This window comes from Crassostrea angulata, chromosome 10 (assembly GCF_025612915.1).
Source record: "Crassostrea angulata isolate pt1a10 chromosome 10, ASM2561291v2, whole genome shotgun sequence".
In the NCBI taxonomy this organism is placed as follows: Eukaryota; Metazoa; Mollusca; class Bivalvia; order Ostreida; family Ostreidae; genus Magallana; species Magallana angulata.
The window spans coordinates 6,356,949-6,369,245 of NC_069120.1; the positions used below are offsets into that span (position 1 = coordinate 6,356,949).

The following is a 12,297-nucleotide window of genomic DNA, read 5'->3' on the forward strand; positions in this document are numbered from 1 at the left end:
TCAAAGTCACTCAAAGCCAGTGACAGGGGAAAAGGTGTCATGTCCAAGGGGTACATTTCACACGGTGATATAACTTGCAATCCTAGAATGTTTAAGTTATATTATCATTTCGCGGCCTTTACTTTTAAGCATACAGTAGTAAAATTGATTGTTTAGTTAGGGCTCTAAAATCCTTGATCCTGTAAGTGACCCAAGGTCTCTTTTAAAAAAAAACGGTAGGATATACTAAGAAAAGTTGTGATTCCCACCCCACAGTAATTATATTTTTGTGTCGCATATGTTAAAATGCCTTTAAATGGCAAGGTTACACTGGGGTGTATAGTTATTATTATTGCGCATTTAAAGTAATGAAGGCCATTTTGAGTTATGCGTTAATTAATATTACCCGCTAATTAATTAGATTGATGTAGCAACATAAACTATTGAGATTTTGTAAGGTTTCTGCTTTATTGATGATGATGATATTTTGTGTCCATGTATGAATATCATGATATATTCAAATAAAGATTACCTACAACTTATGTCGCTCTGACCCCATTCACCTACACATTTTTTTTGTGTGGTGACGTGTTACTATTCTAAGCATGTGGTGTTTTCCATCAGTTTTAGAAGAAGTGAAAACCCTGGAATTACCAATTTTGAGGTAAAAGTAGGTGGTTCGCGGAAGTCATTGGTCACTGTAAATACGTTTTTGACTGTATCATTTACGTAATGATAAACAAAGACCTGTTTCAAATAATCATATTCGATCATTCGATCATTGCATTGTATGCAATACGTATATATATACTGATTGGTACTGTCATCCAATTAATCATTACTTCTAGGGGATTTAATAGCCTTTTGGTGACTTTGTATAAAAAAAAATTGCTGTATAGTCATTTTGACTTAGGTAGCTTTGTGTATATTAACAATAAAGATAACTTGCTATTAATAGACATAGGATTTTCCAGTCGTCGCTAAATTTAGAGATTTTGTTTTTATGTATTAAAAAGCAATTACTCTTACCCCTAAACGACCCCAGCTGATCATAATACATGTGCATTAACTCTGAAAGAACATGGGTGAATAAGATGATATAAGAAAATGGTTTAAAAATTTTCTTTAATGAATAAATTGTAAACATGCAGTTTTTAAGATCATTTCTAAAAATATAAGGTAGATCTGATGACTAATTTGTCGATCAACAACCCTCCTTAAAAATAAAATCATTGAAACTTAATTTCTGCCTGGAATGCCTTATATCTTAATTAAATCATGCAAAGACAATGCTCCAAACTACAACCGGTTTGATTTGTTGACCAAACATAGAGTAAAAAAAAAAATGAAAATATTGATTAAGACTAGCGTTTTAGTGGTATCTACGGAAGCGTATTAGGGTCGCAGCAGTATTTCTTTTTATTAGCTCACCTGAGCTGAAAGCTCAAGTGAGCTATTCTGATCACATTTTGTCCGTCGTCCGTCTGTCCGTCCGTCCGTCTGTCCGTCTGTAAACTTTTTGCATTTTGAACTTCTTCTCTAAAACTGCTTATCCAATTTCAACCAAATTTGGCACAAAGCATCCTTATGGGAGGGCGAATATAAATTGCAAAAATTAAAGTCCGATCTGTATTCAAAGCGGAGAAAACCTTGAAACTGTAGAAAAAGGGGGGTGCATTTTTAAAAATCTTCTTCTCAAGAACTACTGAGGCAAATTCAACGTAGTTTAGCATAAATTATCCTTATGGGAAGGAAAATATAAATTGCAAAAATCAAGGGGTAATTTTGTTTCAAATCGAAGTTATTACGAAAATAACAATAGTCCAATCCACACTTTGCAAAAGTTGTTCCCCTTTGTGGGGTCAACCCAAAGGTCAAAAGGGAAAAAAACAACTTTTCCCTTCTTTATGCAACCAAATATTTGGGCGTCCTGTGAAGAAATCTCCTGGAATTTAATTTATTCCTTCGATGAGTGGGTTGCCCCAACTTGGGGCAATCAAAATTCACAGAGGAACCCTATTTCTAATGTCAAATGACGAAGTTACAACCCTCTAAACTACAAAGGCTACTGTGAGAAATATATGGGTTTTTCCCCAAAGATGGCGGACAAGGGACATAACTTTTGTAAAGTGTGGATTGGTCTATAAAGGAAAGGCGTGTTTCAATCGGGCTCGGCATCCGGTAAAATGGGTAGGCAAGACTTGGCCTGGGCAAAACAAAAGATTGGCAGTTATTAATCTGCCAATCTCATTAAAATTTCAGGATATTTGATGGACTAGTATATTTGTATTCGCTGTAGATATTGCTTCAGAATAATGCGTATTTGGAATTGACGATTGCCGATCTGCCCCGGCATTTATTTTGCCACGGCCCGGGTTTGCATACCCATTTTACCAAGACTCGTATTCCATACTTCTAAAACGAGGTTCTTTGTTTAAAGCAGCCATGACATTATACGAAAAAGGGTCGATCTGACTATGATGAATTTGCTTGTTGTGCAACAGTTCGCGTATGAAGGGAAGTTTTGAAACATGACAAATATATTGGTGCCGATTTTGTGAAGTAAATTGAGGCTAAATATTTCAATGCGTTGACAGTTTTCACACATGACGTTGGTGTTAGCTTGTTCTGATTTTCGTTTCGTTTTCATTATTTATGCTTTGTAAACTGGAAACTATCGTCTGTATTTCGTGATTTTTACGTATCAAATCAATCAGAGACTTCGGTAAATCAAACAGTTACATTAACTGTTTACCTGCGCAAATTAAGCAAAATCTGATGTAGGGGTACTGAAATACAATTCATTCTATCGGTAATTCGGCATTATCTTTTGCGTGATGGTAGATTAATGCAATAGGTTTTGTTGAGATGCTCGGTATTTCCTCTAGTTTATTCAGTTTAAATAGAGTTTGATATCGCTTACGGAAATATGTAGGTATATCCATGTATATATATATATGATTCATTTCGAAAAAATAAATTGTGTTCTTTATTTGTTATACATGTAGTGCATGCATGTTGTTTACAATTTCTATTTACTAACCATATTTGAGTGTTAAGCTTCGAATTATAAGCAAGATACAGAGATTTGCTCACAATTCTATGTTTGTACACAGATCTTAAAAGCTGAAGATTAAAAAAGTATAAAAAATTGTCAATATTTATTACGAAAATTTTCAAAATCTGTTCTTCCAGAAACCCACTTATTGAATTGTAAACTTAACCTTTTTAGCTCACCTGAGGATGGGGCCACAATTGGGGGGGGGGGGGTCGAAGTTTAACATGAATATATAGAGTAACTCTTTAGAAATCTTCTTCTCAGAAACTAATCGGCCAGGAAAGCTGAAACTTGTGTGGAAGCATCCTCAGGTAGTGTAGATTCAAAGATGTGAAAATCATGACCCCTGGGGGTAGGGTGGGGCCACAATGGAGGGTCGAAGTTTAACATATGAATATAAAAAGTAATTCTTTAAAAATCTTCTTCTCAGAAACTAATCGGCCAGGAAAGCTGACACTTGTGTGGATGCATCCTGAGGTAGTGAAGATTCAAATTTGTGAAAATCATGACCCCCGAGGGTAAGGTGGGCCACAATAGGGGATCGAAGTTTAACATATGAATATAAAAAGTAATTCTTTAAAAATCTTCTTCTCAGAAACTAATCGGCCAGGAAAGCTGACACTTGTGTGGATGCATCCTGAGGTAGTGAAGATTCAAATTTGTGAAAATCATGACCCCCGAGGGTAAGGTGGGGCCACAATAGGGGATCGACGTTTTACATAGGAATATAAAAAGTGATTCTTTAAAAATCTTCTTCTCAGAAACTAATCAGACAGGAAAGCTGACACTTGTGTGGATGCATCCTCAGGTAGTGTAAATTTTAAAGTTGTGAAAATCATGACCCACGGGGGTAGGGTGGGGCCACAATGGGGGATCGAAGTTTAACATAGGAATATATACAGTAAATCTTTAAAAATCTTCTTCTCAGAAACTAATTTGCCGGCAAAGCTGGAACTTGTGTGGAAGCATCCTCAGGTAGTGTAGATTCAAAGTTGTGAAAATCTTGACCCCTGGGGGTAGGTTGGGGCCACAATGGGGGATCGAAGTTTAACATATGATTATATACAGTAAATCTTTAAAAATCTTCTTCTCAGAAACTAATTAGCCAGGAAAGTTAAAACTTGTGTGGAAGCATACTCAGGTAGTGTAGATTCAAATTTGTGAAAATCATGACCCCTGGGGGTAGGTTTGGGCCACAATGGAAGGTCGATGTTTTACATAGGAATTCTTTAAAAGAGTTATTCTTTAAAAATCTTCTTCTCAGAAACTAATCAGCCAGGAAAGCTGAAACTTGTGTGAAAGCATCCTCAGGTAGTGTAGATTCAAAGTTGTGAAAATAATGATCCCCAGGGGTAGGGTGGGGCCACAATAGGGGGGGGTCAAAGTTTAACAAAGGAATATATAGGGTAAATCTTTAAAAATCTTCTCAGAAACTAATCAGCCAGATGATTCTTTATAATTGTTAAGACTTTGGCCCCAGGACAATTCTTTGGCCTCACGAGAAGGTTCAGAGTTTGATGTACGTTTATATCCCATATATAAACTATTGTTAGGGATCTTTTTTAGATCTGCAATACTCAACATATGATATGACTATAAAATCATCCTGTTAGAAAAGGGACTAATGATTATAAACATAAGAATATCCAGGGGAAAATGGATTTTATTTATACAGGATTTACATGAATTATTGTACATTGTCCAGATAGTTTGTATTATGACTCCATTGAGCTGATTTTATCACACCGCTTGTTCCTCAGGTGAGCGATGTGGCCCATGGGCCTCTTGTTAGTTTATATAACAGATTAGTAATTTGTTTTAACAAATTATTAATTTGTTTTAACAGATTATCAATTTGTTTTAACAGATTACCGATTTATTATAACAGATTAGTAATTTGTTATAACAGATTATCAATTTGTTATAACAGATAAGTAATTTGTTATAACAGATTATCAATTTGTCCATTCAATGGTCTATTTTCACAAAACTTCAATTGCACCCTAAAAATTAAAATAATAGGCATTTCGTTATAAAAAAAATAATACCTTTTGAAGTTTTTGGTATGAATTCATCAATTTGGGCCAACTTATTTCAAGTACTGGACTTACTAAAGCGTTAAATTCTATATAAGTGTCTAAACTAAAAGCTAACCACTAGTATGTACTTTGCTGAAAACTGGTTTTGAAAGAAAAATTAGGTATATTTATGGCACGCCAAATTCACAAAAATGAGCTAAACATAGTTTCACAGTCGATAAACTAGGTTTATCGACTGTTAACTATATTTTACGGATCGTAAACTATAGTTACCAACGTTAATTTATATTTCACATCTGTAAACTATATTTAACGCGATAATCTATGTTTCACATATGTAAACTATTGTTAACACTCAAAACAATCATTTGCGGTTGTTAAACATAGTTTATCTGATATCTAGGGTTTTATGATCAGTCTACGGTTTACAAATCTAAAGCACGCCAAATTCACATAAATTAGCAAAACAGAGTTTCACAGTCGATAAACTAGGTTTATCGGCTGTTAACTATAGTTTACGGATCCTAAATTATAGTTACCGACGTTAATCTATATTTCACATCTGTAAACTATAGTTTACGAATGCAAATCTATGTTTTTCTGTCTGGAAATACACGTTAACAATAGGTTTTGCTGATAAATATAGATTCACATTCGTAAACTATAGTTTAGAGTTGATAAATATAGTTTCACGATTGTGAAACTATATTTATCAAATAAACTATGTTTTACAATCGTTAATTATAGTTTTCGGTTCTAAACTTAACTGTCATTTATACCATGCTTTACAAACGTAAAACTATGTTTATTATACCGGGGTATTTTTGTGAACTTGGCGCCTTAATGTCTAAATAATACAATTTGCATTCGTGAACTATAGTTTAGAGTTGTTAATCATATTTTCACAATTGTGAAACTATATTTATCAGATAAACTATGTTTAACAATATCGCAAATGATTGTTTTCAGTGTTAACTATAGTTCACAGATGTGAAACATAGATTATCGTGTTAACTATAGTTTACAGACGTGAAATATAGATTAACGTCGTTAACTATACATCTTCGCTAGCCAAGGGTTTTCGGTCCACTTTGCTCCCCATAAACCCTTGGCGGATTTCATTAGGAAAACTCGGTGACAAGCTCCGTTTTATGATTGGCTGCAGCTGCGAGTAGCTGATCCAATCGCAGTGCTTGTAAATATAAACTTTAAAAGAAAACACATGTGTGATCTTTGGTAAAACATTCGGTGCTTTTAACAAGTTGAGGCACAAGTTCTCGAGTACAGTGCCTCCCCAACGATGGTCTAACCAGATCGCTTTAAAAACCTATATATTTTACTGGGATTAGACATAGTTCTGCAAACTTGTCAAGGCTCGCGTGATAGCATGGGAAGTAAGCATGGCGAATGTAGAAGTTGCCTATCCTGTTAGTATATTCGTTCCTGCTTATGGTTATTGCTTTAAAGGTTCAATGAGCTCTGTTTTATTTTATTTGTTTGGCTGGCATTATTCACGACAACGATACCTGCTTTTATGGCATAAAGCTTTCATATAAATCGGCAAATTTTTCACTCCCGGTACAGATTCTTACAAAACACTATGAATAAAACATTCCGTGCTTTCCCATGGTTACAACTTAATTCCTATTTAATAGCATCGTTAATTATGTTCCGATATTCGGTAGTCAACATGTTTTCAAGTTGTATTAATGCCGTAGTGTATATAAAACCCCTTGTTTAATTCGATTAAAATGTAAATATGCAAGGGGCGCAACTCAAGTTGCTCGCTAGATAGCCCCACCACATCACCGAGTTTTCGTAATGAAATCCGCCAAGGGTTTATGGGGAGCAAAGTGGACCGAAAACCCTTGGCTAGCGAAGATGTTAACTATAGTTTTCGATCCGTAAACTAGGTTTATCGACTGTGAAACTATGTTTAGCTCATTCTTGTGAATTTGTCTGATAAATGTAATTTCACGATTTGTGAAACTATAATTAACAACTCTTAACTATAGTTTACGATTGTAAATTATAATTAACAAATGTGAATCTATATTTATCAGCAAAATCTATTGTTAACGTTTTTTACAGATAGATAAACTATGATTATCATTCGTAAACTATAGTTTGCATTCGTGAAATATAGTTTCACAGATGTAAACTATAGTTAACGAATCGTTAACTATAGTTTAGAATCCGTAAACTATAGTTAACAGTTGATAAACCTAGTTTATCGACTGTGAAACTATGTTCAGCTCATTTTTTGTGAATTTGGCGTGCCATATATATTGGTATTCTGATTTTTTTTTCCTACCCGCCCTTCTATAGGCCCCTAATTCACCTTCTTGGGGTAGAATTAAAACAGATGCGATTGAATACAACCAGGAAGGTGTCCTATAACTATCGTGTAATATGATTGCAATAATTTGTTCTCTGTAATCAAAGGTTTAAGCGATATAAAAGGTTAAAGTGACAATATTTACGATTTCTTTTCTTCTAGGTTATCAGAGTTTTATTATTAAACTTTGTACTTTGTTTGCATCGTTAGCGCTTTTGTCGTAAAGTTTTCACATTTTTATCTTCTCCAGCTCAACCAAACTTGACATAAAAGTATCTTTGATTGAAGGACTTAAATTAAGTTTGTCCAACTGAAGGGCCACTGAGGTCCCCTTCAAAGAGGAGATAGTCAACAGAGAACGAAAACAGTTGTTGGTTGTTTCATATAACTCTCCCTCCCAAGAACCAAATCTCTTGTAATATCAAAACTTCAAATAAGCTTACTAATACTAGCATATGGTAGATTAAAGTTCATTCAGCTCTTGGCCCCATGGGTCATGCAGAAGGGTACTCTTATTGGAGTTCAAAGTTAACTAAATATATCGTGAAAAGAAAACATCGATTAAATTTAACCTCTGAAGAACATAAAGACTGTAATTTGTAAAACTGATATAAAAAAGTAACATACATGAATTTGGAAATCAAATATAGAATTTTGATTGGGGGTTGGGGTGGGTTTTTTTTCATTGTAGACTTTATGTTTTGTTAGGAACACGGGCCAATTTAAACCAAACTTGACATAAAGCTTCGTTAATTGCATCGTTATTGGGTGAAGATATGTCATGTTTGTTAAACTAAAGGGTCAGTTCAAATTAATTCCAAAGGGAGATAGTATACGTCTATAAGTTTATTTTTTACCTTGATTCCTACAACTTAGAAGGGTCCTTAACTTGAACAAGGGTCCAATTTCACAAAAGATTATGAAATTTCTTTGAAATATAATTTATACCGAAACCTTTGTACAAGATACTGGTACCGGAAAGGGGGAAAATGTGGGACCCAAGTGTTAGTATTTCAACAAAATGTGACATGTTAAACATTTACAGTTTCAGCAAACAATAAGGAATGTGATTTATGAAACAGTCATTTCATAAGAAACATAATAAAAAATCTGAGAAAGGCGAAGGAGAGGGTTCCTCTGATCAAACACAAGACAGAGGTCAAAGAGTTAACGAAGGCCTACACAGAGCATCGCTCCACACAGGGGGTAGGAGTTCACCCAGGGAGTCTCCGCCCCACACAGAGGGTAGGAGTTTACCCAGGGAGTCTCCGCCCCACACAGAGGATAGGAGTTTACCCAGGAAGTCTCCGCCCCACACAGAGGATAACAGTTTACTCAGGAAGTCTCCGCCCCACACAGGTGATAACAGTTTACCCAGGAAGTCTCCGCCCGACACAAAAGGTAAGAGTTTACTCAGGAACTCCCGGCCTCACACGGAGGGAAGGAAGTTCCCGAGGAAGTCTCCGCCAACAGAGGCTGCGGCTTCACACGAGGATTTTCTACACTCAGAGATCGGCGGTGATTTTCCACTTCCCCAACAGCATACGGAAGATGGAGATTTGTCCGGGGCGTCTTTGATAGCCCCGGAAAGAGGGACTTTGTACAGGGAGCTTGCTCATTCGGAAGCTCCGGAAGAGGAGGGTCTGTACAGGGAGTTTGCTCAGTCGGAAGCTCCGGAAGGTTTGTACAGGGAATTTACTCAGTCGGAAGCTCTGTACAGGGAGTTCGCTCAGCTAGAGGACCGAGATCTCTCTATAGCGGCTATACAGAGCGACCTCCAGCAGTCACTGCTCCCCCTGGTGAAACAGGAGCTCTGGTACAAGATCCGCTATAAACGACTGTCGGAGGGGAAAGAGGAGTTTGTTCCTGACGACCCCAAACCCCCGCAACAGTACGAGGTAAATTACTGTCCTTTCTAAAATTCAATTCAATTCAATTTATATCCTTGAACTTTACAACTCATCAGAATACAAATTATAATACACATAAAATTATATACAAATGTGCAATGTGCAGTAAGTGAGTGGACATATTAAGACAATATAATCATGTACATATCTTAAGATATGAATGAACATAAATGTATAAGTAGCTTAAACTGTAGTATTATTACAATGCTGCGCTCTCATTTTGGAAGCGCTAGATAAATATTTTCCTAAATTATTGAGTTCCTTTGTATTGTTAACACGTAAAAGTTTAGCTAGCTTAAAAACACTTGGTTTTTTGTATTAAAAACTCATTACTAGTATATATTTCTTTCGTAATTCAGCGTAAAAAGGACATATGAGTATAAAGTGGAACCCATCTTCTAAATCTTTTTTATTACAATGATTGCAAAATATTCATGTGGTATATTTTAATTGTTAAATTGGATATATCATAAAGGACATTATGAGTATATATATCAAGGATGCCGAGGCTTTGTATGAACCTTGCCCACATAAAGTAGACTAAGTCGGATCATTATTAATTAACAGCAAATATGTACATTCATCGAGAAGTTTAAACATACGAGATTTTTGCATGTAACCGCGAAATGTTCAAATGAATTAAGATATGCACACAATATTTTCAAATCCTTTTAAACTGTCATTTTTTTTTGTTTATTATAAAAACTCCAAACGAGACGTTAATAAATGAAGTGGTGATGTCACATATATGTATACGTTTTGAACATTTATACCCCTTTTCGGTGATATTTGATAAAAATCAATTCGATTCGTGTCTGAGAGAGTAACAAACTACAACTCTGCATATATGAGTGAAAGTTACGTCTTTATTCGTGAAATATTGCGTTTAATTTCTAATTTTTTTTTATTTTTTAGCCATTCGAAAACGAGCTAAATAAGCACATGTATGAAATGACTGGAAGACGTCGGTTATAGACAATTCCACATTTATTTGTTATTACGTTTTATAGTTTTGTACCTAGTAGCAGCGCTCTCTCTCTCTCTCTCTCTCTCTCTCTCTCTCTCTCTCTCTCTCTCTCTCTCTCTCTCTCTCTCTCTCTCTCTCCATAGTGATATTTAACGTTTGATAAAAATGTTGATCAAATAATTTTACATTTTGAGCTTACTGAAGACGAGCGGTATAAAATCGAACAACGGAGATTACAAAACAGACAATCTGCTCAGCGTTCAAGGAAAAGGTCCGAGAACAACGAGCAAAGCCTTCTGCAGGTACTTATTGTTTTAGATTTCCGGTATACATGTAGTGTATATTCTATCGATTATCTTTAGTTATTTATAAACACTGTTATACATTAGACTTTAAGTATAAATCAATTTTAAGAAATCAAAAAATAAATATAATAATATGTTGGTACTGTTTAACTTTGATTTTTACACCATCTTATGGTTTCGAACTTAATATTTTATTTCAGAAAATAAGTCGTCTCGAAAAGGATAATTCGAAATTATTGGAAGAGAAAGAAAAATTACAGAAAACGAAAGAATCGATTCTTCTTAAGTTCAATAACATTGGCTGTTATCCCTCTATTAGAATATGCTCGTGTGGGATTCGTTTAAAATCTGGACAAGATGTGTCAGCGACAGAGACCCGGGGGTCGGGAGAAAGAGACAACGGTGTAACTCAACAAAAGCGACCTTAACATTCAGTGCAAACAATAAAAGAGAAACACGCAATAAATGGATACAGTGTTATATATATTTACTATCGATTAGCATCTCTGTGTAAAAATTGTGATTTGAACTTTCAATTTCGGGAAAGTTTTTAAAAGTTTGCTTATAAACTGCCCATTGAAACGCTTGTCTGCGAACGATCAGGAATATTAATATTCTGTTTAAAAGATTATACGATTGATTATTTTTTTTAGTAACTATGACTTATATTTATTTGTAATTAGGCATGAGAATCCAATATAAATGTTTGTGAATGTCGATAAATGTATATGTACTCTCTCTCTCTCTCTCTCTCTCTCTCTCTCTCTCTCTCTCTCACTCTCTCTCTCTCTCTCTCTCTCTCTCTCTCTGTTGTTAAATTTTAATTGGTTGTTTTTAAATACAAATGAATTTGAAAAACAAAATCACATAAAAAGAATTCGTAATAATTTCTCTGAAAATTAATTTATTCATATATTCACTGTCATTACTAAACACCTTAGGGGAGTTTTAACACTTCTCTATAAATTCTTTAATATATATAAAGTATATAAAGACTAATTTTACTTTATGAAAACCATATCACTTAATCATTTCATAACATATAAAATATTATTATGCCTTCTGTCAGTTTGTCGCTATATATTCAACACTCATCTATTTTCGCTTAGTATACAAAGGATTTATATAGCGTAAGCATACTAAGCCGAAATAGAGCACGGCAGATGTTTTGAGAGAAAATCTTTCAGAGCGGGTATCGAACTCACGACCCTGGGTTTAGCAGTCGCGGACGCTTTACTAATTACGCCACGGTAGACTCTAATTACAGAGTGAGGTTTTAAGATATATAGTACGTTGTTACCAACATTTGACATAAAACAATAAATAAATAAAGAAAATTTTAAAATTGTGTAAATGTTGACAAGGATATTAAAATAAGAGTTTCTAATAATATCTTAGACTTATCGATTAAACAATTGTAATTAACCGATACCGCGGTGTCATCAAAGCGCTTTTTATTATGACGCTTAATATTAAAATATCACAAGAAAAAAGATGATTATCGTCTGCTAAATAACAACAAACAATGAGTCGATTCGGAAACAATAACCCGGTCATATTTAGAGAAAAAAACCTGATGTCAAAAAAAAAACACGCTACAAATTTCAGTATGAACATTTTGAATTATTTCTTGCAAGAACGCTTAGTAAACACCGATATTCTTTCATACTCGAAAGAAGATCTATCGAGAGTTCTGGAGGA

At 34.7% G+C, this 12,297-nt stretch overlaps 1 protein-coding gene across 1 annotated transcript; it reads left to right on the forward strand.

Moving 5' to 3' along the window:
• The first annotated feature begins 562 nt into the window (after positions 1–562).
• Positions 563–11,334, forward strand: LOC128164720 (uncharacterized). The gene is made up of 4 exons (XM_052828714.1): positions 563–643; positions 8,460–9,312; positions 10,486–10,593; positions 10,797–11,334. Exons 2-4 carry the CDS (start codon positions 8,488–8,490, stop codon positions 11,022–11,024), a joined length of 1,161 nt encoding a protein of 386 aa, XP_052684674.1. The 5' UTR covers positions 563–643; positions 8,460–8,487; the 3' UTR covers positions 11,025–11,334.
• The last annotated feature ends 963 nt before the right edge of the window (positions 11,335–12,297 follow it).